General features: G+C 44.6%; 3 protein-coding genes across 9 annotated transcripts in view; 2 read left to right on the forward strand and 1 right to left on the reverse strand.

Annotated features, from left to right (window-relative positions):
* CASP8AP2 (caspase 8 associated protein 2) overlaps positions 1 to 2,016 on the forward strand; it is a 45,041-nt gene extending 43,025 nt beyond the window's left edge. For all 3 annotated transcript variants that reach the window (XM_047761142.1, XM_047761151.1, XM_047761133.1), the window contains exon 12: positions 1,957 to 2,016. The gene's annotated coding sequence lies outside the window, so the exon portion shown is untranslated. The remainder of the gene's footprint in view (positions 1 to 1,956) is intronic.
* Positions 1,259 to 15,789, forward strand: GJA10 (gap junction protein alpha 10). Its single transcript, XM_047761183.1, has 2 exons — positions 1,259 to 3,412; positions 15,144 to 15,789. The coding sequence occupies exons 1-2, from the start codon at positions 1,973 to 1,975 to the stop codon at positions 15,180 to 15,182; spliced, it is 1,479 nt and encodes a 492-aa protein (XP_047617139.1). The 5' UTR covers positions 1,259 to 1,972; the 3' UTR covers positions 15,183 to 15,789.
* A 4,690-nt stretch (positions 15,790 to 20,479) lies between these two features.
* BACH2 (BTB domain and CNC homolog 2) overlaps positions 20,480 to 27,717 on the reverse strand; it is a 383,728-nt gene continuing 376,490 nt past the window's right edge. For all 5 annotated transcript variants that reach the window (XM_047761189.1, XM_047761197.1, XM_047761205.1 and 2 more), the window contains one exon: positions 20,480 to 26,664. In XM_047761189.1, coding sequence (XP_047617145.1) covers positions 26,185 to 26,664 — 480 coding nt within the window. In that variant the 3' untranslated portion in view covers positions 20,480 to 26,184. The remainder of the gene's footprint in view (positions 26,665 to 27,717) is intronic.

Here is a 27,717-nt window from a genome sequence, read left to right on the forward strand (position 1 = left end):
TAAAATATTTTGTTCTAGTTCTGTGAAAAATGTCCTTGGTAATTTGATAGGGATTCCATTGAATGTGTAGATTGCCTTCAGCAGTATAGTCATTTTGATAATATTGATTCTTCCAATCCAAGAGCATGGTGTCTTTCCATCTGTTTGTGTCATCTTTGATTTCTTTCATCAGCATCTTATAGTTTTCAGAGTACAGGTCTTTTGTCTCTTTAGGTAGGTTTATTCTTTTTTTTTTCTTTTTTTTTTTGGTCTTTTTGCCATTTCTTGGGCTGCTCTCGCGGCATATGGAGGTTCCCAGGCTAGGGGTCTAATCAGAGCCATAACCACTGGCCTATGCCAGAGCCACAGCAACGTGGGATCCGAGCCATGTCTGCAACCTACACCACAGCTCATGGCAACACCGGATCGTTAACCCACTGAGCAAGGGCAGGGATCAAACCCGCAACCTCATGGTTCCTAGTCGGATTCATTAACCACTGTGCCACGACGGGAACTCCAGGTAGGTTTATTCTTAAGTATTTTATTCTTTCTGATGTGATGGTAAATGGGTTTCCCTAATTCTCTTTCTGATCTTTCGTTGTTAGTATGTAGAAATGCAGTCAATTTCTGTGTATTAATTTTGTATCCTGTGACTTTGCCAAATTCATTGATGAACACTAACAGTTTTCTGGTAGTCTTTAGGATTTTCTAGGTATAGTGTCATGCCATCTGCAAAGAGCAATAGTTTTACTTCTTCCTTTCCAATTTGGATTCCTTTTATTCCTTTTTATTCTCTGATTGCTGCTGCTAGGACTTCCAAAACTATTTTGAATAGTAGTGATGAGAGCGGACATCCTTGTGTTGTTCCCAATCTCAGCAGGAATTCTTTTAGCTTTTCACCATTGAGAATGATGTTAGCTCTGGGTCTGTAATATATGGCCTTTATTATGTTGAGATAGGTTCCGTCCATGCCCACTTTCTGAAGGGTTTTTATCAGAAATGGGTGTTAGATTTTGTCAAAAGCTTTTTCTGCATCTGTTGAGAGGATCATATGGTTTTCATTCTTTAGTTTGTTAATGTGATGTATCACACTGATTTATGGATATTGAAGAATCTTTGCATCTCTGGGATAAATCCCACTTGATCATGATGTACAATGCTTTTAATGTATTGTTGGATTCGATTTGCTAGTATTTTGTTGAGGATTTTTGTATCTATATTCATCAGTGAAATTGGCCTGTAATTTTCTCTTTTTTTTTTTTTTTTGTGGTATCAGGGTAATGGTAGTCTACTTTGTTTTCCTGTTGATGATTTCCCCAGTGATAGATAGAGTCAAAGAACTGAGTTTTGAAAAGAAGACAATCCAATCCACTATCATTTATTGATGCCTTTGTGTGCCAAGACCAAAATGCAATAGAAGGTGTCTCTATCTGCAAAGGGAGTACCTTTTTCAGGGAGGGGAATATAAGACACAACTATCACAAAACTTATTTTAGGCACAGTGCCAAGTGAGTGGTATAAATACTGGTGTTGTATGGTTCAGTGAGTTCCATTAGTGTTGTGTGGGAAAAATCACTGATTTGGGATAGCTAGGGGAAACTTCCAGGAGGAGTTGAGACTTAGTTAAGATCATATAGGATGCATGGTAAATATATGTTAGAAAAGTGAGCAAAATTGTAGAATGGAGTACATTGTACAACTGTGATGGCCAATGAATATCCTAGAATGACAGTTGACCGTGTGGAAAAGAATAGGAAAGAAATTGGGTCAGATTGGGGAAAGGTTTTTAGTGGTTTTTTTCAAAACATATTCTTTAGAAATGTCCTGTTTCAGCAAGCATGGGCCAAAAATATTCAGACTGGGAAATCCTTCATAGTTTTATTGGCATGAAGAAAGATGCTGTATTGGTGAGCCTCTGTCTTTATATATATTACATCCATGAGTACTGTTAACCTCAATGTTTTCTGTATATTTCAGATAGTTGTCTCTTACCATGGGGGATTGGAATTTATTGGGTGGTGTCCTAGAAGAAGTTCACTCCCATTCAACCATTGTGGGGAAAATCTGGCTGACCATCCTCTTCATTTTCCGAATGCTGATTCTTGGTGTGGCTGCCGAAGATGTCTGGGATGATGAACAGTCAGCATTTGCCTGCAACACCCAGCAGCCAGGCTGCAACACCGTCTGTTATGATGATGCTTTCCCTATCTCTTTGATCAGGTTCTGGGTTTTACAGATCATCTTTGTGTCTTCTCCCTCTCTGGTGTATATGGGCCATGCACTTTATAGACTCAGGGCCTTTGAAAAGGAGAGGCAGAGGAAAAAGTCACAGCTTAGAGCCCAGATGGAGAATCCAGAGCTTGAACTGGAGGAGCAACAAAGGCTAGATAGAGAACTGAGGAAGTTAGAGGAACAGAAGAGGATCCAAAAAGTCCCTCTGAAAGGATGTCTGCTGCGTACTTATGTTTTACACATCTTGACCAGATCTGTGCTGGAAGTGGGGTTCATGATAGGCCAATATCTTCTTTATGGGTTTCAAATGCACCCTCTTTACAAATGCATTCAACCTCCTTGCCCTAATGCAGTGGATTGCTTTGTATCCAGGCCCACAGAGAAGACCATTTTCATGCTCTTTATGCACAGCATTGCAGCCATCTCTTTGTTCCTCAGTGTACTGGAAATATTTCATCTGGGGATCAGGAAAATCATGAGGGCACTTTATGACAAATCCAGCAGCAAGGGCATTGAGGATGAAAGGGGACCTCCATTCCATTTGAAAAAATATTCAGTGGCCCAGCAGTGTATGATTTCCCCTCCCTTCCCTGAAAGAATCTCTCTACTTCAAGCCAACAATCAACAGCAGGTCATCCAAGTCAATGTGCCAAAGTCTAAAACCACATGGCAACCCCCACAACCCAGGCAATTTGAAGTAGACCCTTGCTTCAGTAAAAAAGACTGGGCTGAGAAGGATCAGCACAGCGGACAGCTCCATGTCCACAGCCCGTGTCCCTGGGAGGGTGGTGCTAGAATTCAGCACTCAGGACAGCAACCAGACCATTCGTCCCTTGGCTTGCAGAATCCAACGTCCCAGTCCTGGCTAGGTACAACAATGGCTTCTAGGCATTGTCTGTCCCATACAACAGGGCCCTGGGAGCGGCCCCAGGACCTGAAACCCTCAGGGGAGCCTCTCACAGACTTACACAGTCATTGCAGAGACAGCAATGGCAGCAGGAGAGAGAGCAGAGTCCAGACAGACAGATCTTGCCTGGGCAATCGCAAGGCCAGCTTTCTGTCAAGATTGCTGTCTGAAAAGGGACAGCTGTACAGTGACTCAGGGAGCTCCAGTTCTCGAAATAGCTCTTGTTTGGGCTTTCCACACAGAGAAGCCAGCCCCTCACTTCTGCCTTCAGCCTCTGGGCGTAGAACATCAATGGTAAGTAGAGACAGCCTGAGTGATCGTGGAGCTTTCACAAGAGGTGTTACACTCTGGGCACTTCTTAGCCTTCTCTTTCCTCTTTCTTTGTGTGTATATGTGTGTGTTGAGAGAGAGGGAGAGGAGGAAAGAGAGGTTAACTTATGAAGAGTTAAATCCATTTATTCACTATATTTGGTTAAATTTAATTCATAAAATAAACTTATTGAATACTTTATATGAACTAGTCTTATACTTTCTGGGTGTATAAATGAATAAAATACCACCTCTGCCATCAAAAGTTTTCAGAATTTCAGAGTTCCCGTTGTGATGCAGTGGAAACAAATCCGACTAGGAAGCATGAGGTTGCGGGTTTGATTCCTGGCCTTGCTCAGAGAGTTAAGGATCCAGCGTTGCTGTGAGCTGTGGTGTAGGTCGCAGATGTATCTTTTTTTTTTTTGTCTTTTTGTCTTTTTGCCATTTCTTGGGCCGCTCCTGCGGCATATGGAGGTTCCCAGGCTAGGGGTCAAATCGGAGCTGTAGCCACTGGCCTATGCCAGAGCCACAGCAACACGGGATCCGAGCCACGTCTGCAACCTACACCACAACTCACGGCAACGCCGGATCATTAACCCACTGAGCAAGGGCAGGGATCGAACCCGCAACCTCATGGTTCCTAGTCGGATTCGTTAACCACTGCGCCACGACGGGAACTCCCACAGATGTATCTTGAATCTGGTGTTGCTGTGGCTCTGGCGTAAGCCAGTGGCTACAGCTCCGATTTGACCTCTAGTCTGGGAACCTCAATATGCCATGAGTGTGGCCCTAAAAAGCAAAAAAAAAAAAAAAAAAAGAATTGAGTAATCTACCATTTTAGAATAATCTGAATGAAATTAAGAGTCCTATAAGAACGTCAACCATGAATCATTTTACAAACCATGTATTCCTTCTCTTGGAAGTATAAATGAAGGTATTTATAAAGCACAAAGAATATAATGAAACATGAGAAACAGTGTATATACATAATAGTGAAAGACAACATATTGCTAAAGGATAGGTCATTATTGACTAAATGTTACATTATTTATTGACTAGAGTCCCTTAGGCTGACAGCTGTAGCTTTGTTAGATCCCCTAGCCTGGGAACCTCCATATGCCATAGGTGCGGCCCTAAAAAGAAAAAAATAAAGGGCTCAGAGTTTGGATGGGAATTAGGTAAACATGTAAATGTGGTCAAGAGGGCAGAGGAGGGAGATGGATGGGTCAGGAAAAACTTTATAGTTGAAGTTACTTTTGAGCTGCGTGTTGAAATATGTGAGTTTCTCCAGACCTGGGAGGACTGGGGTACATGGAAGAAGCCATCCCAGTAGGAGGAGAGCACAGACAGAGGCTGAGGGATATGAAATAGCAGGGCCGTCTGGGGAGCTGTGGGTATCTGGAGCACAGGGTAGTAGGAGGGTTTCAGGGAGAAGGAAGGCTGGAGGAGGGAACATGGGGACCTTGCAGGAGAACTCCCAGAGGATGTGCAGCAGAGTAGTGACTGGATCAGAGTTACACTTTAGAAAACTCTATCAGAGTGTGGAAAATGAATCCGAGGAAGGATGATTTGTAGCCTTATTATTACTATATATATATATATTTTTGTATTTTTAGGGCTGTACCTGTGGCATTATGGAAGTTCCCAGGCCAGGGGTCAAATCGGAGCTGCAGCTGCTGGCCTGCACCACAGCCACAGCAACATGGGATCTGAGCCACGTCTGTGACCTACACCACAGTTCACAGTAAGACCTGCTCCTTAACCCACTAATCAAGGCCAGGGATTGAACTGACGTCCTTATGGTTACTTAGTTGGGTTTGTTACTGCTGAGTCACAATGGGAAGTATGATTTGTAGCCTTAAATTGCCCTTATTTCACCAGGGAAGGAGGGTGTGCTCCACTGTTTCAACAGCTCTGGCATTTAAAAATCACATACAAATATTTGTTGATGTATTTCCACAAAGACTAAAATCGATACTTTATTGATTTTAGTTCTGTTCTTTGAAAAGCCACTGTGGAACAAACATTCCCTGGCCGCTATAAGACATGATGGATATTTACTGTGGATTCTTCTCAATTCTAGAATAAAAAAGAATGACACATGCTTTACTCACTGCTTCTAACAACTTTTTTTTCCATTTTAATGAAAATCCTCCAAGTTAATAGCAGAACTTCCTAGCTGAGTTCACTTGGTGGAGCTCACACACTTGCTTTTTCCTTGGTTTCATTCTTTTTTTTTTTTTTTTTCTTTTTAGGGCCAGACTCCCGGCTTATGGAGGTTCCCAGGCTAGGGGTCAAATTGGAGCTACAGCTGTTGGCCTACACCACAGCCACAGCAATAACCCACTGAGCGAGCCCAGGGATCAAACCCGCAACCTCATGGTTCTTAGTTGGATTCGTTTCTGCTGTGCCACAATGGGAACTCCCTTGGTTTCATTCTTTGTATTAATAGTGATTGAATCCTTCTATACCAGTTTCATATCTCCTGTGAGTTTAGAGATATTTTGTTACTGCACTAATGTCATACCTTGAGGAGGAATTATCCTACCTAGATTTTTCTTAAGATCTTTTTTTTTTCCTGGAGTTCCTGTTGTGGCTCAGTAGGATAAGAACCTGACTAATATTCATGAAGATGTGGGTTCAGTCCCTGACCTCTCTCACTGGGTTAAGGATCTGGCAGTGCTGCAAGCTGCAGCATAGGGCACAGACATGGCTCCAGTCTGGCATTGCTGTGGCTGTGGTGTAGGTCACAGCTATACCTCCAATTCAACCCCTAGCCTATAACTTTAATATGCCGCAGGTGTGGCCCTTAAAAAAAAAAAAATTCCCAAGCAGGAAAAGCCCAGAACTTCTTTTGAGGCTTCCCTGGAGAATCCCACCCAAGATTTAAAGAGAATTAGCACCAGTCCTTTTCAAGAACGCTTCCTAGTTCATTCTATGAGGCAAGCATTACCCTGATACCAAAGCAAACAAAGGCACTGCAACAGAAGAAAACAACAGACCAATATTCCAAATGAATATTAATATAAAAATCCTCAACAAAATTCTAGCAAAGTACAACATATTAAAAAGATTATACAGGAATTCCCATTGTGGCGCAGCGGAAACGAATCCGACTAGGAACCAGGAGGACACGGGTTTGATCCCTGGCCTCGCTCAGTGGGTTAGGGTTCCGGCATTGCTGTGAGCTGTGATGTAGGTCACAGACGTGGTTTGTTATCTGGTGTTGCTGTGGCTGTGGTGTAGGCCGGCAGCTACAGCTATGATTAAACCCCCTAACCTGGGAACCTCCATGTACCTCAGGTGCAGCCCTAAAAAGACAAAAGAAAAAAAAAAGATTATACACACAACCAAGTGGTTATTCCTGGAATACAGTGATGGGTCAGCATTTGAAAATCAATGTCATACATGTTAAGAAAATAAAACACGTGATGATCCCAATTAATGTAGAAAAAAGGATTTGACAAGATTCAAGATTTTTTCATGATAAAATCACTCGCCAAAACTGTAATACAAAGAAACTATCTCAGCATTATAAAAGCCATATATGAAAAACCCACAGCTAACATCATACTGTATAGTGAAAGACTGAATGCTTTTCTCTAAGATCAGGAACAAACAAGAGTGCCTGTCCTCACATTTCTATTCAACACAGTACTGGAAGTCCTAAGCCAGTGCAAGTAGGTAAGAAAAAGAAAAAGCATTCAAGTTGGAAAGAGAGAAAGAAAATTATCTCTGATCACAGAGGACATAACCTTAGATATGGCAGAAAACTTTAAAAAATAAAATACAAAACCTATTAGAATAAACAAATCAGCAAAGTTGCACAATTCAAAGACACACAAAAATCAATTGGTTTTTTGGAGTTCCCCTCATGGCTCAGTGGTTAATGAACCTGACCAGCATCCATGAGGACACAGGTTCAATCCCTGGCCTTTCTCAGGGTTAAGGATCCATTGTTGCTATGAGCTGTGGTGTAGGTTGCCGATGTGGCTCTGATCCTGCATTGCTGTGGCTGTGTAGGTTAGCAACTATAGCTCTGATCTGACCCCCAGCCTGGGAACCTCCACAGGCCACAGGTGAGCCCTAAAAAAGACGAAAAAAAAAAAAAATCAATTGGTTTTCTATACTCCAATAATGAATTTGAAAAGTAAATTAAAAAAAATTCCATATAGCAGAAATTGACACAATGTTGTAAATCAACTATAATTTAAATTTTTTTAGGTAAAATTAAAAAAATAAAAATAGCATTAAAAAAAGAAGTTTCATTTACAATACCATCAAAAAGAATAAAATACTGGGAGTTCCCATTGTGGCTAAGTGGATTACAAACCCGTCTAGAATCCATGGGGATTCGAGTTCAATCCCTGGCCTCACTCAGTGGGTTAAGGGTGCGGCAGTGCTGTGAGTTGCAGTGTAGGTTGGAGATACCGCTCAGATCAGGTGTTCCTGTGGCTGTAGGCCAGCAGCTAGAGGTCCGATTCGACCTCTAGCCTGGGAACTTCCATATGCCACATGTGACACCGTAAAAACACAAAAAACAAAAACAAAAAAAACCCTGGAGTTCCCTTCATGGTGCAGCGGAAACGAATCAACCCGAGCTTGTGGGTTTGATTCCTGGCCTCACTTAATGGGTTAAGGATCTGGTGTTGCTGTGGCTGTGGTATAGGTCAGCAGCTGTAGCTCCAATACAACCCCTAGCCTGGGAACCTCCATATGCTGCAGGTGTGGCCCTAAAAAGACAAAAGACACACACACACACACAAAAAAAAATCCTAAAATGCATGTGGCCTCTCAAAGAACCCTGATTTTCTAAACCAATTTTGAAAAAGAACAGGTGGAGGATTCACATTACCCGATTTTCAAAATGTATTGCAAAACTACAGTAATTGATAGTATGGTACTGGCATTAAAAACAAACATAAACCAATGGTAAAACAGTCTAGAAATAAATCTTCAAAGAGTTCCCTGGAGCTCAGTGGGTTAAGCATCCAGTTTTGTTACTATAGTGGCTCAGGTCACTGCTGTGGCATGTATTCATTCCCTGGTTCTGGGAACCTCTGCATGCCATGGGCGCAGGCAAAACAAAACAAAACATAAAAACAACCCCCCCCCAAAAAAAACCAACAAAACTCAAAATTAGTTATAGACTTGAACATAAAACCCAAACCTATAAAACTCCTAAAATAAAAGACAGGGGAAAAGCTTTGTAACACTGAACCTGTCAATGATTTTTCTGACTATGACACCAAAGGCACAAATAGATAAATGAGATTAGATCAAATTAAAACTCTTCTGCATAGCGAAGGAAATAATCAACAGAGTGAAGACAGCTATATAATGGGAGAAAATATCTACAAATCACATATATGATAAAGGAATACATATAGAATTCCTACAACTCGACAACAAAGAAAATCAAGTAAGCTCATTAAAAGAACTTGACAAAGAACTTGAATAGACGTCTGATATACAGATGACAAATAGCACATAAAACATCACTAATCATCAGAGAAATAAATACAAGTCAAACCCACAACTGAGATACCACCTCATATCCATTAGCTCTCATCCAAAATAAAAAAATCAGAAAATAATTGTTGGTAAGGATGTAGAAAAGTTGGAACCCTTGTGTATTGGTAGTGGGATCATAAAGTGGTACAACACCAAGGAAAACAGTTAAGTAGGTTCCTTAAAAGGAAACAAGCATATCTTTTTTTTTTCACCAGAAAATAAACACACTTTTTTTTTTTTTTGGTCTTTTTAGGGCCACACCCCATACAAAGAAGTTCCCAGGCTAGGGGTTGAATTGGAGCCACAGCTGCCAGCCTACAACCACAGCCACAGCAACCTCAGATCTGAGCTGTGTCTGCAACCTACACCACAGCTCACCGCATTGCTGGATCTTCAACCCACTGAGTGGGGCCAGGGATCAAACCCACATCCTCAAGTTCCACTAGTCTGGTTCATTACCGCTGAACCAAAACAGGAACTCCTGCAAACATACAATTTGTTGTTGTTGTTGTGTTTTTTTTTTTTTTTTTTTTACTTTTTAGGGCCACACCTGGGGCACATATGGACGTTCCCAGGCTAGGGGTCAAATCGGAGCTACAGCTGCCGGCCTATGCCACAGCCACAGCAATGTGGAACCGAGCCACATCTGCCACCTACATGGAAAAGCCAGATCCCCAACATACTGTTTTAATTACAGACTGAAATACAGTGCATTAGATGATGCATTGATCCACAGGACCCAGCAATCCCACTTCTAGGTACATAACTGAAAAGAACTGAAAGCAGGGTCTCAGAGATATTTGCACACCCATGTTCGTAATGGCACTGTGCACAATAGCCAAGAGACAGAAGCAATCCAAATGTCTTTTGACAGATGAACAAATAAATTGTGTGTACACACAGACTTAAGACTGTGCAGACCTAAAAGGAAGGAAATCCAGTCAATTTGACAGCATAGATGAATCTTTAGGACATCATAAGTGAAATAAGCCCATCATAAAAGGATAAATACTGTTTTATTTCATTTATGGTAGTAGTAAAATTCATAAAATAGTCAAATTCATAGATAAAGTATAAATTTAAAGTAGTCAAATTCATAGATAAAGTATAAATTTAAAGTAGTCAAATTCATATATAAAGTAAAATATTGGTTACCAGGGGCTGGGGGGAAGAAACAAAAGGGAGTTTTTTAAAGGGCATAAAATTACAGGAATTCCCACTGTGGCGAAGTGGAAAAGAATCCGACCAGGAACCAAGAGGTTGCAGGGCTTGATCTGTGGCCTCGCTCAGTGGGTTAAGGATCCAGCGTTGCCGTGAGCTGTGGGGTAGGTTGCAGGTGAGTCTTGGATCTGGTGTTGCTGTGGCTATGTAGCTCTTGTTAGACCCCTAGCCTGGGAACATCCATATGCCACAGGCGTGGCCATAAGAAAGAAAGGAAGGAAAGGAAGGAAGGAAATCCTTTTTTCCCCAAACTGATACTCATTTCTTGTCAGTGACCAGCCATCTTCTCAGGATTATTGTATGGGTGCTTAGAACCCTGTGCCAAACTACATAGCAGGGTTCTCAACAGAGGTTTGAGTTAGAGTCATCTGGCACTTAAAAAAAAAAAAAAAAAAATCTCCAGGGAGTTCCCTGATAATCTAGTGGTTAGGATTTCGGACTTTCACAACTGTGGCCCAGGTTTGATCCCTGGTCTGGGAACTGAGATCCCACATCAAACCACTGCACCCTGCAGCCAAAATAAATAAATAAATAAAAACTAACTGGAGTTCCTGTCATGGCTCAGCAGAAACCAATCTGACTAGCATCCATGAGGACGCAGGTCCTGTCCCTGGCCTTGCTCAGTGTGTGAAGGATCCAGTATTGCCATGAGCTGTGGTGTAGGTTGCAGAGGCGGCTCGGATCCATGGTGTTGCTGTGGCTGTGGTGTAGGCTGGTGTGTTCAGCTCTGATTCAGCCCCTAGCCTGGGAACCTCCATTATGCCCTGGGTATGGCCCTAAAAAGACCAAAAAAAAAAAAGAAAGAAAGAAAAAAAACCCCCACAACCCTAAATAAATGTTTCTCTATTTAAAAATAAAAAAACTCTAGGAGTTCCTGTTGTGTCTCATCGGTTACGAACCCTACTAGTATCCATGAGGATGTAGGTGTGATCCCTGGCCTCACTCAGTGGGTTAAGGATCCGTCGTTGCTGTGAGCTGTGGTGTAAGTCACAGGTGTGGCTTGGATCCCAAGTTGCTGTGGCTGTGGCATAGGCCAGGGGCTAGAGCTCTGGTTTGAGCCCTAATCTGGGAACTTCCATATGCTGCACATGTGGTCTAAAAAAAAAAAAAAATCTCCATGCCCAGGACCCATTCAATTCCAATTAAACCAAGAATCTCTGGGGGATCAGTATTTTCTTTTTCTTTTTTTTGCCGTTTGAGGGCTGCTCCCGTGGCATATGGAGGTTCCCAGGGTAGGGGTTGAATTGGAGCTGTAGCCACCGGCCTACGCCAGAGCCATGGCAACACGGGATCCGAGCCGCATCTGCAACCTACACCACAGCTCACAGCAACACTGGATCCTTAACCCACTGAGCAAGGCCAGGGATCGAACCCACAACCTCATGGTTCCTAGTCGGGTTCGTTAACCACTGAGCCACGACGGGAACTCCGAGGATCAGTATTTTTAAAACCCCATAGTTGGAGTTTCCTGGTGGCTCAGTAGGTTAAGGATCTGGCATTGTCACTGCTGTGGCTCTGGTTGCTGCTGTGGCGTGGGTTTGATCCCTGGCCTGGGAACTTCAGTATGCTGCTGGGGTGGGCAAAACAAACAAACAAATGCCCCATGGTGATTGCAATATGCAGCCAGTGTTGAGATCCATTATTTTAGAGTTATCTTGCCCGTGGCTACCGCTTATCTGCATTTGTGAAGTCAGCATGACAATTTTTATCATTTTCTCTCTCTTTTAACTTCTCTGTGAGAGGAGCCTTTGTACTGGCAGAGAATTGAGGGAGGAACAGCAATGTTAGTTGAGGCAGATTTTCTTAATCTTGGATTATCTTTTGGGGGCGATCAGCCATGCTTAGGAACTTGGAGAAAAGATGATGGTGACAAGTCCTCTTTGTCTTTCTTTTTCTTCTCTGTTTATGTTTCTAGGAATTATAAATAATGCCTTTGTCCAGAGAGCTCTCCTACTTATGGTCACTTTGTTCCCAAGCCCCTACAGAGTTGACAGGCCATTTCACTCCCTAAATGGTGGGAAGACTTGGGTATTGAGGCCACAGCTGACAACTTCAGAGCACTGTGGCTGACACATCATGCTTCCTGCCAACAGAAGGATCATTCATTAGAATTTAGTGCAGCAAACAGGAGTTCCTTCTGTGATGCAATGGAATCAGTGGCATCTTGGGAGCACTAGGACACAGGTTCGATCCCCAGCCTGGTCCAGTGGGTTAAGGATCTGGCATTACTGCAGCTATGGTTCAGATATGATCCCTGGCCCTGTAACTCCATATGCCGATGGGTGGCCAAGAAAGAAAGAAAGAATGAAAGAATTTAGTGCAATAAACAAAGGATTGTGATCATCCAGTTTCAATATATGGAGTGTAAATCGCTTCTTACACTATATTAGGCCCCAGAAGGCAGTATTTTTAGGGCTCAATCAAATGCATTCTGATTACAGCAGTTGATGTTTCAGAGTGAAATGACTCCTGGTAGGGACGAAGTTGCTTATACAAAACTGTCCTGCAAAAGAAACCTACTATATTTTAGAAGTTCAGAAAAAACACCTGGAAGAGCCATGATTTATACTCTAAGACATTTCCCTTGCTGTCACCCAAACCCCACAGTTTTTTTCAAGTCCAAGCTTGTCGATTACTAAATAAGTTTCTATTAAGGTTGGTTCTTTGTGGACAAACTTAATTGGGCATGGAGAGCAGACTTTCTTTTTTAGGGCCACACCTGTGGCATACAGAAGTTCCAAGGTTAGGGGTTGAATTGAAGCCTCAGCAGCTGGCCTACACCTCAGCCACAGCAAGGCAGGATACAAGCCATGCCTGCGACCTACACCACAGCTCACGGCATCACTGGATCCTTAACCCACTGATCGAGACCAGGGATGGAACCTGTATCCTCATGATACTAGTCAGGTTTGTTAGCGCTGAGCCACAACAGAGACTCCTGAGAGTGGACTTTTAGTCTGGCCAAGTGAGCATGGGGAGGAAGGCCATTTGAGTTTCAGTAACCTGTGCAACCTGCTGTAATGAGAACTTTCCTCATTGTTGACTGTCTTCATCTGTCAGAGATGCTGTGGAGCAGTAATTCTCATGCTCAGTTCCACTTTAAATCACTAGGGAAGCTCTGAACGATTTCCTAAGAAGAATCTCTGCAGATAGAGCCTGGGCATCTATGTTTTTTAAAGCTCCCAGTTGATTCCATTGTGCAGCTAGAGTTCAGAACCACCACCATAGAGGAGAAAGATTTTGGCATTAGAAAGAAGGTTGCCCTGTAAACTCTTTCCATCTTTTGTGACATTAAAGTAATGACAAAGAGGGGTCTCCTGTAGCTCAACAGAGCTGAGAACCTTTGCACATACTGGTCTCTCTGCCTATGATGCCACCCACCCCAGGACCTTGACATGACTGATGGTACCAGCTGTGCCAAGGTCCTGGAGAGTGCTCTTGCACCATGATCATGGAGGGGAGGGTTAGAGACCAGGTTGGAGTGGGCAAGAACTGATATGACAGGCTTTATAGGCCATGGAAAGGAATTTGCATTGGATGGCACAGAGGTGGTGATCTGATATGTATATTTTTAAAAAACACTGTTTCTGGCAAGTCTCCTATGGTCTGAATGTCCCCTACCCCCCATCCAAATTCCTGTGTTGAAACCTGAAATCCCCAGTGTGATGACATTTGAAAATGGGCCTTTTGGAGGTGATTAGGTCGTGAGGGTGGAGCCTTTACGAATGGGATTGGTGCCCTTATAAAAGGGACATCAGAGAACCCCCTTCCCCATCCACCACGTGAGGACTCAGACAACCATCTGGGAACCAGGAAGAGGGCTCTCACCAGACACTGAATCTGCCAGGGCTTTTGTCTTGGAATTTCCAGCCTCCAGAAGTGTAAGAAATAAATTTATAATCCACCTAGTCTATGGCCTTTTGAGACAGCAATCCCAAATCGACGCAAACAAGGGATAAGAGTGCAGTCAGGGAGACTAGCTAGGAGACTTGCACAACGTCCAGATGAGAGGGGAGCATGGCTCGGACCAGGGGTACCGTTGTTGATGGTTTGAAAAAAGTCTTTTTATTACTTCTATTTCTTCTTTTAAATTAAAGTAATACATGCTCATTGAAAGACATCAGGCAGTATGGAAGGACAGAGCAAAATGTGAATCTGACCATGTTAGGATTTGTCTCTCATTCTCACCTGGATTGTTATAATGTATAAAACCGTTTGGCAGAGAAGTTTTACATACTATATCCATTACCGAAGAATCTAAAGAAGAGGAGGAAAGATCCTCACTTTATTGAATCCTGGATTGTGGTCCAGACACCACCATGGGCTTCCTCACTCTAACCCCATGATTATTCTCATTTAAGGATATGGCAATAGATGACTTATCCAAAGTGATGCAATTAGGATGTGGTAAAACACAGTCTTTGGGACATAGCAGGGACATAAATTAATATTTATGTTGCTTACATTCAATGAGTGAATGAGCTGGAATTTTATCCCAAGCTTGTCTGATTTAAGCCAAGTTCCTTTTCCGGTATCCCACTGCTGTTTCCTGCCCTCCTTGCACAAGGCAGACAGTGTACCACATTCTTAGGATAGATTATTACAAAATGGAAGTTCATATTTGGATTAGTTTTCCCATTCCATGCTATTGCAAAGTCAAAAGTTCTAGTTAATTGTGGAGGAGAAAAAGATGGCACTTAGGAAAAGGCTGGCCTTTTAGTTTTAGACCTGGATTTTAGACAAAACAGCCATAACTGGGGGAGGAGGAGGAGATGGCAGGAGGAATTCATATCTTCCACAGCAGAGCTGTTGGGGAAGAGAATATCTTACACAGACGTTCATCTCTGGGGCAACATGGCAGGGGGATTGTCTTTTGTAAGTGGTTTTGTTTAGATTCAGGGTTTTATTTGTGACACACATGGTCTCAGGTCTGTGGGCAGGACTGGCTTTTTACACGTCTTTTGTGTCTATTTTATTTCAGAACATGCTTCTAGAACTTTCATCTATAATGAAAAAATAATCCTGGGATCAGAAAAACCAGACTCAGGAGGAGCTGGCATCTGCAAGATAGAAGTTGTCTGTTTGTCAGCTTGGATTGTAGGAGGAGCTGAGGGAACCACCCCCTCCAGAACCACGCCTCAGGTGGTGACTGGGTTCGAGGGCCCCATGGTGGAGGGGGCCAGCCTCTCCCTGCCCTGCTGGCTGCACTGCCTGAGCTGGTCTGATGCAGGGCGGCACTCTGCACCATCAGAGAAAGTCTAGGAGCAAAAGCTGCTGTCAGAGGGAAGGAGGAGGGGGTGTGCTGCTTTCCCCACCAGCAAGCAGCCGGCTCTGCAGCAAGAGCAGTCTGGACCCTGGAACGTATGTCCAGATCAGGCTGAGAGCTCCGCCTGCAGCCTGAGTTCAGCATGCTTCCTGTCTACACCAGGGAGGTTGGAGGGATGTTTTTTTGTTTTCTTCCTATCATCAGCTCATTTCTTGGGGATGCAGCAGCTGGGTGTTCGTTCCTAGACGCCATGGCATAAAATGTTGATTACAGCACTGACAAATAGTCGCATCGCCTGACTTTCTCCTTCCGCGGGGCTCCTGCGTCATCAGTGGTGAGGCCGTGACTGGGACAGCAGGTCGCCGTGGGATCTCTTTCCTGACTTCCAGGGGAGTGACTGAGGCTGGAACCGCTTCCTCCACCCTCCCGCCCTCCCAGGGGTCCCGAGCCTTCCAGGAGCGATGTATCAAAAAGCACTTATCAGGGACTTCCAGTCGTGGCACAGCAGAACGAATCTGACTAGGAACCATGAGGTTGTGGGTTTGATCCCTGGCCTTGCTCAGTGGGTTAAGGATCCGGTGTTGCCATGAGCTGTGGTATGGGTTGCAGACACAGCTTAGATCTGGTATTGCTGCGGCTCTGGAGTAGGCTGGTGCCTACAGCTCTGATTAGACCCCTTGCCTGGGAACCTCTGTATGCCACTAATGCGGCCCTAAAAAGGACAAAAGACAAAAGACAAAAAAAAAAAAAAAAAAGCACTTATCACTTCTTAGAGCATGGCAGGGAAGGCTGTGATGGGCAGTAACCACCCAATCTGTGTAGCTGGTTGTCACTGTCTGAGTCCTGAGAATCATAAAGGTGGGCTCTGTTCCCATGGAAGGACCACTTAGCCACTCCATCCGCCATCCCAGGGCCAGACTCCCCCATCCCTGGCTGTACACCTGTGACGAAGGCTGTATTGAGAATCAGTTTGTTCCAAAGACAGGGCTCTGCATCAAGTATATCCTACTCTTTGGCTGGGCACACGAAGCCCTCCTGGGCTGGCCCCTGCCTCATACATTCCCTACTTCCTGCCCTAACTTGTTGGCTCTCTGAGTGAACTAGATTGCTCTCCCAAGGTGGGTGACCAGCATCCAGTCTGCTGAGGGCCTGTATAGAATATAAAGGTGGAGGATGAATCTGCTTTCTCTATTTGATCTGGAACGTCAATCTTCTACCTTTGGACTGGAACTTATATCATGGACTCTGTAGTTCTCAGGCCTCTACCATACTGGCTTCCTGGGCCTCCAGTTTGCAAAAGTTAGTGGACTTCTTATCCTCCAAAACTGTGTGAGCCAATTCCAATCAATCAGTATCTATATCTAACTGTCTCTAAAATCTCCTGTCTCTCTGGAGAACCCCAATACCCTGGATAACTGCCTGGGATGTTGCAGAAGGAAGCCCAGCACTGGCTGGGGTGGTCTATGCCTCTAGCCCAAGTGGCTCCTGAGTCTTCTCTATTCCCACAGTTTGCAGAGGAAGAAGTGAGGTGTGGAGACATGAAGAGGTGTGTGATCTTTTCCACAGTGAGGTGGTAGAAGAGCCAGTGAAGGAATTCCTGCTCCAGGATGCAGGTTCAATCCCACGGCCCAGCACAGTGGGTTAAAGGATCTGGTGTTGCCGCAACTGTGGCTCAGATCTGATTCCTGGCCCAGGAACTTTGTATGCTTTTGGGGCAGCCAAAAAAGAAAGAAAAAAGAGGCAGTGAAGAGCAGATGGATGAAGATGACACTGGGGCCAAGTCCACATGGGTGCTATTTTAAGGGGCATCCACATTCCAGGTGTCTAGGACATGTCATCACTACCCCATACAACTGCGTAAAGCTGTCGTTTGTCCCCAGTTTATAGATCAGAGAAGGCTCAAAGCGATCAAGTAACTTACCCTCCTGCTAGATTCCAGCTGAACTGCAATGCCTGTTTTACAGCTAGTATTCAAACCCAGATCTAACTGCTCCAAGGCCCCTGCTCCTTCTAAGAAGCCCTGTTCGCTCTCGTCCATAAACACCAGCAGCCCCTGGACAATGATTTATCTTTACATTTGTCCGCATGACTAGCCTGTGAAAGCTTTAAGGATAAGGGCTGTGAGTTTTATTTTATTTTAAAAATATAGTTTAAGGAGTTCCCGTCGTGGCGCAGTGGTTAACGAATCCGACTAGGAACCATGAGGTTGCGGGTTCGGTCCCTGCCCTTGCTCAGTGGGTTAACGATCCGGCGTTGCCGTGAGCTGTGGTGTAGGTTGCAGACGCGGCTCGGATCCCGCATTGCTGTGGCTCTGGCCTAGGCCGGTGGCTACAGCTCCGATTCAACCCCTAGCCTGGGAACCTCCATGTGCCGTGGGAGTGGCCCAAGAAATAGCAACAACAACAACAATAACAACAACTACAACAACAAAAAAGACAAAAAATATATATATATATAGTTTGCCTATGGCATGCTGAAGTTCCTGGGCCGGGGATCAAACTCGAGCCATAGCAATGACAATGCCAGATCCTTAACCCTTTGAGCCAGCAGAGAACCGCAAGGGTTGTACATTTCAAGTCTTAGGTGCCCAGTAAGTAGCCCAGTATTAGCTGAGTGAATATATGTAGTCTATTCCCTATTCACTGGTGTCCCATCCTATCTTGTCAAAAGGGATTTATTTATTTGTTTATTTCCCATTTTTGGCCTCCCTACAGCATATGGAGTCCAGGGATCAGAACTGAACTGTAGTTGTGAGCCAAGCTGAAGCTGTGGCAATGCTGGATCCTTTACCCACTGTGCCGGCCCAGGGATCAAACCTGCATCCCGCGTTCCCAAGATGCCACCAATCCTGTTGTGCAAAAGTGGGAACGCCTCAGCAGATTTATTTTGAGAGTCTCTTTCAGAAGCTGGTATGGCAGTGTTCCCACCTCCCTAACATCTTTTTTTTTTTTTAATTTAAATTTCCTCCACTCTCAAAAGCCTTTAGATGGTCATCACCTGTACAGCACGAACAGAGGTTTAAAAAAAAAAAGTTAAAAGGACACAGTGTAAAATGTAATGCTTCGAGTAAAGGCTGGTGTGTCTCTGGAGGTTTCCATCCATAGCTTTAGGAAGCGGATCACTGCCTTAGGGGGCGCACGTGTCTTCAAGCGGAGAGAGTAAGAACTGGCCATGGAGAACCAGAACCTCTTTCTTGTTGCCTAGGCAGCCAGTAGCACATAGATGTCGGCATCTGTGGGAGTCAGGGGTGGATGTAGTGACAGAAGGCATCCTGCTCTTGAATCAAATGACACCTACATAGTGGGATGTGGGATCCCAGCTTCTCCATCTTTCTGGGCCCAAACAGCTCAATTCTTTCCAAACAACATACCACAGACCTGCTGGCAGGGAACAGACAGCCTGGGAATCCTCACTGGGTTCTAGAAGTAGACACGCATCACTCCAATGGTGCACATTCAAAGTAGGAAGGAAATGGCTGCCACCCATTTGGGGCTGGGGGGCGGGTGAGGGTGGATGGTGGTGGAGTATTTGAATGCTTCCTTCCACGGGACACAGAGGCCTTATCTAAATCGGACCACAACTGTCATTCCTGCCACAAGCCCAAAAGTCAGGTTGAAGGTACAAGTGACCATCGGTTCTAAATGAGCAGGGGTTTTCCTACAGAAAACCTTGGGACCATGACCCCACCTGTTTCCCCAGAGTAGATTGAATAACTTCAAGTCTTTAGGCAAAGGGACTATATTTTACTTCTGACACTTAAGATGTTGGGATGGAGATGATTTCACAAAAGTGTACCTTTGCTAAGCCCATCATATGCTCCCTGAAGCCCTCACCTCAATGGAGAGCTTGGGGAAGGAGTGGAATTCAGCAGCTGGTGGTTTGTTTTTCCACCTGCTGGGTGGGGTGAAGCCATGCACTTCTGGAAGCTCAGATCCTGGCAGCATTGCACCTCCCAGCCTCATGTGAATTCCTTTACAGGCTCCCTGCCAGCTTGGCCAGAAGGCTCCTGAGTCCAGAGTACTCAGGCCATCTGGCCTACCCACCTTCATCATCTCGTTTTCCCTTTACATCAAAATCCAAGACTCACATGGTCAACTACCCTTTTCTGGCTTAGCTGTATTTAGTCCTTCACCACAATTCTCAGCTCTGTCCTGTAATTCATTGTCTCTCGGTATTGGTGTTCTCTTTTCCCCATTTACTTTTATTTTGTTTTTTTTTGTCTTCCATTACACCTATTATTTTGAGATAATTGTAAATTCACATGCCCTTGTAAGAAACAATATCCTGGGAGTTCCTGTCGTGGCTCAGCGGTAGTGAACCTGACAAGTATCCATGAGGATTCTGGTTTGATCCTTGGCCTTGCCCAGTGGGTTAAGGATCCGGCATTGCCATGAGCTGTGGTGTAAGTCACAGATGCGGCTCGCATCCCATGTGGCTGTGGCTGTGGCGTAGGCCAGCAGCTGCTCTGATTCAACCCCTAGCCTGGGAACATCCATATGCCCTAAAAAGACAAAAAACCCCAAAAAACAAAACAAAAAACCCCAAGAAATTGGGTTTAATGCTTTTTGTCTCCTCTCATAGGCACTAGGGATTTTTAAAAATAGGAGTTGAGGATTCACATTAGCATGAGCCCTTTTTTTTTTTTTGTCTTTTTGCCATTTTCTTGGGCCACTCTCAGGGCATATGGAGATTCCCAGGCTAGGGGTCCAATTGGAACTGTAGCCACGGGCCTACGCCAGAGCCACAGCAACTCAGGATCTGAGCCGCGTCTGCAACCTACATCACAGCTCACGGTAACGCCAGATCATTAACCCGCTGAGCAAGGTCAGGGATCGAACCCACAACCTCATGGTTCCTAGTCGGATTCATTAACCACTGCGCCACGATGGGGACTCTGAGCATGAGCCCATTTTTTAAAGATTCCTAATCAGATGAATCAGGTAGCAGAGAGAGGGGCAAACAAGAGAAGAGACATGGCTTCTCTGGGAGGAAGGGGTTCCTAAGGCCTCTAGCTCCGTAATCTCTAACACAGGGATCAGAGGCAGAGAAAATCAGTTTACAACGCGTAATGATATGTCTTTATTTCATCAAAAGAAATGGTGTCTAGACAAAATTCAGTTAACGCTAGCAATTCAATTGAGTGAATTTTTTTTTTTGCACAATAGTGTATTTACAATGAGTAAATGAAATTTCAATTCATTAGTTCATAGCAATACTTTTTCCCCCAAAAAGGTAAAAATTCTTAGTTACAGAGAATAAGCATCAACAGCCATTTCATTTTTACAAGAAAAACCACAAGAAAAACCACAATCACTTAGAAAATAAAAAGACAAGCCTAAGAACTAGTACAATAAAATGATGCATTGAATTAAGTTACATTAATCGCATAGAATCTGTGTAAAAAGTATGTAGAAAAACACCTGATGTAACCTGTTACAGTCGTTGACCAGTTATGAGAGGTACAGAGGGTTATACAGGTAGATATGTGTGAAAACTGTCCGTATTGTTCGACCTGGGGAGGAATAGGAGAGGGGCTGCAGCCCCTTGCATACACTGAGAAGACCCTGTTTTGAATATGGCCTCTGGAGTTTGTAAGGCATAAATTAGAGGTGCACTTGCATCAGACTGGTTCTGGAACAAATTCTCATGGGCCCCTCTGGGCCTCCCAAGCAAAGGTGGTGCTTGCCTCAAAAGGGCTCACTGTGTCTAACCAGCGCCCGAAGCTCCCGATTGCATGTGGGATTTTCCAGATTGCTTACTAGAAGCGGCAGGTCTTTTGTATCAGCGTGTGAACGGGCCTCCCAGCATTTACACGTTCGAAACGCATTGGTAGGGCTCATGGGGAGGTCCCCCCTCTGCCTCCAAATATGTTTTGGTAGAAGACTTAGCATCAAACTGTAGGAGAAACCCTCTCTGTCCAAGTCCCTTCACTCTTTCCCGTCCCCAGGGGAGCATTTGACACCGCAGGTGAGTCCACCTGAAATGAATGCTCTGGGTGCACTTCTGCGTCTAAAGAGGCCACTGTGTTATCTGAGGTCAATCCACTGGAATGGAAAGTCAGAGCTGTTTGTCCATCGCTTGAGAGTGAAACGCACACACCACGTCACGACAGGAAATCAAAGCTACAAAAGTGGGCTCTGCAACCAAGTGGGTTTTCTTCACAAGAGGGCGGCATCTTTTTCATAGTACAATGAAAATGCACTGATATTCATTTGATATAAATATTATCTCCCAGGATGGAGTGTAGGAAAATACTATACACTTAACTTTTCTTTGCAAGAAATGTTTTTGCACCGTCAGTTGAATAATTTATCCTCCATCTGCCACAATAGGTCTTTTCTATGTACAAAGACTGTTTGCACACACTATTTGTGTACAAATGTATTCTATTCTACAGCATCAGTCTTTTGATGCTTGGGTCAGGAGATGGCTCGGGCAGTATTCAACACACACAGCTTGAACACAGAGTGCCTCCAAGCACACAGGCTGCCTGCACAAATACCAACTCCACACAGGCATTGCACTGTGGACTGGCTCCCCAGAAACTGAACCTATGAAACAATCCTCAATTTGGGGGAAGAAAGACTAACTTGATCCAGTGGATCAGTTTTAGCCTTTATAAAGAAATTAGGTTTCCTAGCCTGTTTATAGAGAATTGAGGAGAGAACTTGATTCTTGCTCCCTTCTCAATCAGCAACTCCTCCAACAACTGTAAAAGCACTAATGGAGCAGTTTGAAGTCATTTATTAAGCAGCTCCTAGTTGAAATGGGCTAGAGTGTAGAGAACTAGGTAGCTAACAATTTGAAAGAGATCTGCCGGCTTTTTCTCATTTTGAGAGGATTATTCAACAACATAGCACATGGATCGGCTTGCAGGGGCAGGACTTGGTGGTTTCTTCAAAGGTGCATCATTTTCACACCTTTGTTCCTTCTTCTTTACTGGCACTGATAAAGCATTAAAAGAAAGTGTAGGCTTAGACCTCTGGACATTAGCACTGGACTCTACAGTGTGCCTACTTGGCTTTTAGCAGTCCCCTCATGCAAGTCTGTCACTGGTCCCTGCCCTCCTTTTCAAGGAGAAATGGCAATTGGCATAATAATCACCAGCCTCTTTTTTTTTTTTTTTTTTAAATTTTACTTCCTTGGGAAAGCGACACAAGGATTAAATCCAAAATCATAGTGCATCTTAAAAGCAGCATACCTTTAGAAAGACAGTTAATAACTTACTTGCACACTATACAAAATAACGTTTCCTACTGCAGCATCACCTCTGACGCCTGAGTCATGGTTAGGGAACCCAGAAAAGAAGGAAAAGGTGGCCTAGTAACTTTGCCAGCTCTTTTTTTGTTTTTTGCAGTGCTTTTGTTCCAGAATCAGTATGTCGCGAAGCGAAGTTCTTTTATTCAAGGCACCCCCAGATAACGCAGAGAGACAGACACATATAGCAAAGCACACACCTGCCCAAGCCTGACCAACCTGAATGAAGCAAGGTTGTCTGGAGACACAAGTAGAAGAAAGGCAGATCCAAGGGGAAGTCTAGTTTCAGGCTGATATTAACTAGCCACAGGGCCACCGCCACTGTCCTCACTCCAATAGCCCACGCCTGCCCCAGCCACTTGGAGACCCTACCCACCTGTCACAGGGAAACCTCCTGAACATTCTGTGGCTGAAGAGTCATTTCTATCTGTAAGGATGGACCCTTAAAGATACAACTAAATGTTGCCACACTGTGCAGATGCCACCCCTTGCTGTTAACTTGCTTTTCTCTTTCATAAAATACACGGGTTGCACTAAGGGGTCCCAGGGAAAGGAGATAGGCTGGTTTTTAAAACTCCACTGGAGGCCACTTGGATTCTGGTTCCCAGCTAGTCCTCCCTTTGAATCAACCTGGAAGCACACAGACATGTCACGCCAACAATTGCACAAAGCCAGTCACTGTTCCTGGTGGATACTGAACCAAACCCCAACAATGTTAAAATCTCTAAGAAATCAAAAGACAGATTCTCCAGTGGGGAGGTAGGAGTGGCAGGAGTTTGGTCGGGGAAGAGGAAGAAAGGAGAGGTAGGGGTTGGCTTGGTGGGTAGAGGACCGAGTCAGGGAGGAGAGAAGCAGAGACCCCTTCCCACTCGGCAGCCGGCTGGCAGGACAACAGAAAGGTGACAGGGACAGAATGTGGTCAAGACTACCAGTTGCACATGAGTTGGTACCAGGGTAAATCATGCCAACGAGCTGGTTTGGACCTACTTATGAGACAGGAGGAGACATTCCTTTTTGAAAAGAAGAGGAGGTCACTTTAAAAAGGCAACAAGAGAGTTAAAAAAACATACTGTTGGCTGACTCCACCAGAACACACACCTGTGATGGATCACGTGATTCACCAATTCTCCCCAAAGGCAAACCTCATGGTGAAGAACAGAACTGTTCTCTGAGGCCAAGAAATTCCAACAGCCACAACAAAAATGGTACTTTCAACACAGAGCTGTAGCAAAACCTCTCAGACAAGCACACGCGTGCACACACACACACACACACACACACACACACACACACACACACACACGAGAAAAAACAAAAACCCAGAGGCAGATTTTAAAAGCGGAACTATTTTCAAAGAAAAGTCTCTTTTTTTTCTTTTTACCCTACCGCATGAACCAACACATTTCTGGCATTCATACATATTTAAACATTTAGCACTAATATTTGTACAGAAAAAAGTTAATACTAAAACATACGTTACTATGATTTCACTTTTCTCCTACATCATATACTAATTTCCCCTTTTACATGCAGCTTTAATATCGTCCAAAACAATGGCACAAATAAAGAAACAAAATCAACCATCTAGTCCCCACTGCCCACCACCCCATTCCCACATCAAACCAGACTCTTACCCACAGCCAGGCTGGAGGGTTCCAGGAGGGAGGGAGCTGATCCTTCCTCTGCAGGCTGCAGGGGCGGGCGTGTGCCTGCCTGTAAACGTGGCCCGGGGCCAACAAGCCCCCTGAGCCAAGGGAGAGTCTCTGTGGGTTGCAAGCCAATCAGTTTTGCAGCAAGGGAAGGAAACTGTTATCAGGTGAGGGTAGGTGTGTGCGTGGTGAGGGTGGGGGCAGGGAGGGTTCCTGGCCTCATCAAGTCCAAAGCCTCAGAATGAAATCTGCCCTCAGACAAGAAACCGGTGAGAAAACCTCAGAATTCAACTTGAAGCATCTGGAGAAGGGAGGGAGAAAGAAATGCTTTTGCCTGCATCAGGGACAGACCTCAGACTAATGCACATCTGTCTAGTGCCTCTAGCGTCTGTCCTGCTCTCTCCTACTCTGGGCCAGATGCATTAACCCCAGGATTGCCACTTAACATGCAGGACCCCCAGGGCTGTGACTCAAACCCCCTCCCATGAGTCCGGGAGGCAGGTCCTGGGCTCTGAAGTTGGGTGGCTGGTCAGCCAAGTCCTTTGAAGGAGAAGTTTCTACTGTCCTGCACTTCCAAGAGCAAGCAGAGGCCTGGGGAAGTGTTGAAATGAAAGGGACTTACTCCCTGGCTGAGAAAACAGTTCTAACTTGATATCTAGGAGCCAATGCCTGCCGAGTTCTGGTGTAAAATCACAATTCCTGCTGTTTTGATGCACTTTCGAGTGAGACGTCCAAACTCTTTCCCCACTTAGGAATCTGAACATCCAGCATCAACTTTGAACTCTCTGCATTTAAACTTTGCTTAGGGCAAGGTGGGGAGGAGGTGAAATATAAAAATATTCAAGCAGATTATTGTCTACATCCTAGGATGAATTCATTATTTGGCAAGATTGTTTTTCCTACATAATTATCACCTGAGTGCTTTTTAATTAGCTAAACTGTTTTACTTTTTAACTAAAAGCAAAGAATATACAGTATACTTGAGTTATACTGAAGTGACAACTTCATTGAAGAAAATAGGTTTGACCCAAAACTCAGTGCAAGTGGCAAAGTTGACCTTGACTGTACAGTATCTGCAAGAAAAAAACCAAACCCACGATACTCAACTGTCACCACCTGACAGTGCCCAAACCAAACCAAATAATAATAATAAAAAAAAGGTCTGAAAGAAAACCTCAAAGAAAGCTTCCAACATTGAGTTCTGTCCATAAATAAGCACAAATGGAAAGTGAATGGTGAAGAGAGAAAAACGACCAGGTTAACAGTTACCAAGCTTGTTCTAGCATCAGAGACAAAAGAAGAGGAATGTTGGAACCTGTTTATAAACGAGAAACAAAGTTTCCAGTTTTAGGATGAGAAAAGTGAGGCATGCAGGACTTTTGCATATGGAGAGAGATATATATTTTATATATATATTATATATAATATGTACAGTCTAGCTATAAAACTTTGATGTGTATAGAAGCTGTCTTCAATGAAAAAAATTGAACATTCAGAAGAAATTCCTGAGATAGGGTTTGTGACATGGGCCACTGAGAAAAAAAATCCGTGGTTGGGTCCTAGAGGTGTTAGAGTCTATCCCTGTTAAGACTGAAATGAACCCACAGACAGTGTTATATCACTGTCGTCTAGCCTTGCCTGAGCAAGGGGTAGCACCATTGTGAAGGTAACTATACATCGCTCCTGCTTGAAGGGAGGAGAGACAACTTAGAAACAGTATTGCTGCTAAGACGGCTGTAGTGTGCACCAAATTCCTTCTCGGTTCTTCCAGAGGACAGACGAACAGCACCACAGGCTGACCAAAGGACACCTGGGTGGGAGAGGGGCGAGAACAGGGAGGCAGGCCGTCACTAGGTGTAATCTTTCCTGGGCTGTTCATCCGTTGTACATTTATCAGTCATTTCCTGGCAGAAGTCCACGGTCACCGTTTGGCTCCTGGGTTCCAGAGGGGGTCCTCTTTCTGAGAAGGTTCCTGGGTCGGTGCCTTCCAGCCTCCGCGCAGTACAGTTCTCTGAGACGTTGCCGGCTGCCCAGGGGGGTCCGGGGGGTGCTGTGCCCTGCTCCAAGCAGCAGGGGGCGCTCTCCCCCACCGCACACTGCGGAGTGGCAAGGTTCTGCTCCACACCCAAGGGCGTGGGGTTAATACTGGAGGCTGCGGGGAGACCCACGGGTCTGAGGACAGGGCAGTACCGATGCAGGGCCTGGATCTGCTCGGGGCTCTGGATATCTCGGCAGACTTCCTGGGAAAGGCAGGAGAAGTTGTCCAACAGCTCCCCCATGCACGCTTTCAGCTGATTCCTCTCGGACAACAGCTTCTCTTTCTCACACACCTGGACAACAGAGGGAAAAGACAAGGTCTGATCCAGTCTGAATTGGAGGACCCAAAACCTTGGTTCTGGGGGGTTTTCCAACTAAGCCTTTTTTTTTTTTTTTTTTTTAATAGCTGCACCTGTGGCATATGGAAGTTCCCAGGGGAACTGAATCCTAGCCGCACCTGTGGCCTACACCGACCGCAGCTGAGGCAATGCTGGATCCTTTAACCCACCGCGCCAGGCGCGGGTGGAACCCATGCCTTCCCAGCGACTCCAGCCACTGCAGTAGGATTCTTAACCCACTGTCCCACAGCAGGAACTCTTCCAACTTCAGTTTTTGCATCCTACATTAGAATGTAACTCATGAATGACTAGGTCAGGATCTAGAAATTTAATATGTGTGTGTGTATATCTACCTATCTATCTATCTATATCCATATATATCCAGGGGCTTGGGCACATATTTCTGCCAAGTCTCCCATCTGAATAGCCCACTCTGTTAGTTCCTGTTGTGGCTCAGTGGTTAACGAACGTGACCAGTATCCATTAGGATGCAGGTTCAATCCCTGGCCTTGCTCAGCAAGTTAAGGATCCAGTGTTGCCATGAGCTGTGGGGTAGGCCACGCTCTGATTCAACCCCTAGCCTGGAGGAAACCTCCATATGGTGCAGGTGCAGCACAAGAAAGACCAAAAAAAAAAAAAAAAAAGTTTTGAATAGCCCACCCAGATGTGCCACTGACTGTGATACTTTCCTTGTGGCAACTTTTTATCTTTCTCTAGGCCTGGCCAAATGACCAGCATGATCACTACCAACCAGAAAACTTCAAAGAATCAAGAATCCAGTTTCCTGGAATTTGAAGTTTGCAGAGGATCAACTAGAAAACTCTCAGTCCCAAACCCAAAACTCCCAAAAATGAATTAGGATGAGATTCCTGAAGGTCAAAAATAACTGATCGGGAGTTCCTGTCATGGCTCAGCAGAAATGAATCTGACTAGTATCCATGAGGATGCAGGTTCGATCCCTGGCCTTGCTTAGTGGATTAAGGATCTGGAGTTGCCCTGAGCTGTGCT

Source organism: Phacochoerus africanus, chromosome 2, assembly GCF_016906955.1.
Source record: "Phacochoerus africanus isolate WHEZ1 chromosome 2, ROS_Pafr_v1, whole genome shotgun sequence".
Classification (NCBI taxonomy): Eukaryota; Metazoa; Chordata; class Mammalia; order Artiodactyla; family Suidae; genus Phacochoerus; species Phacochoerus africanus.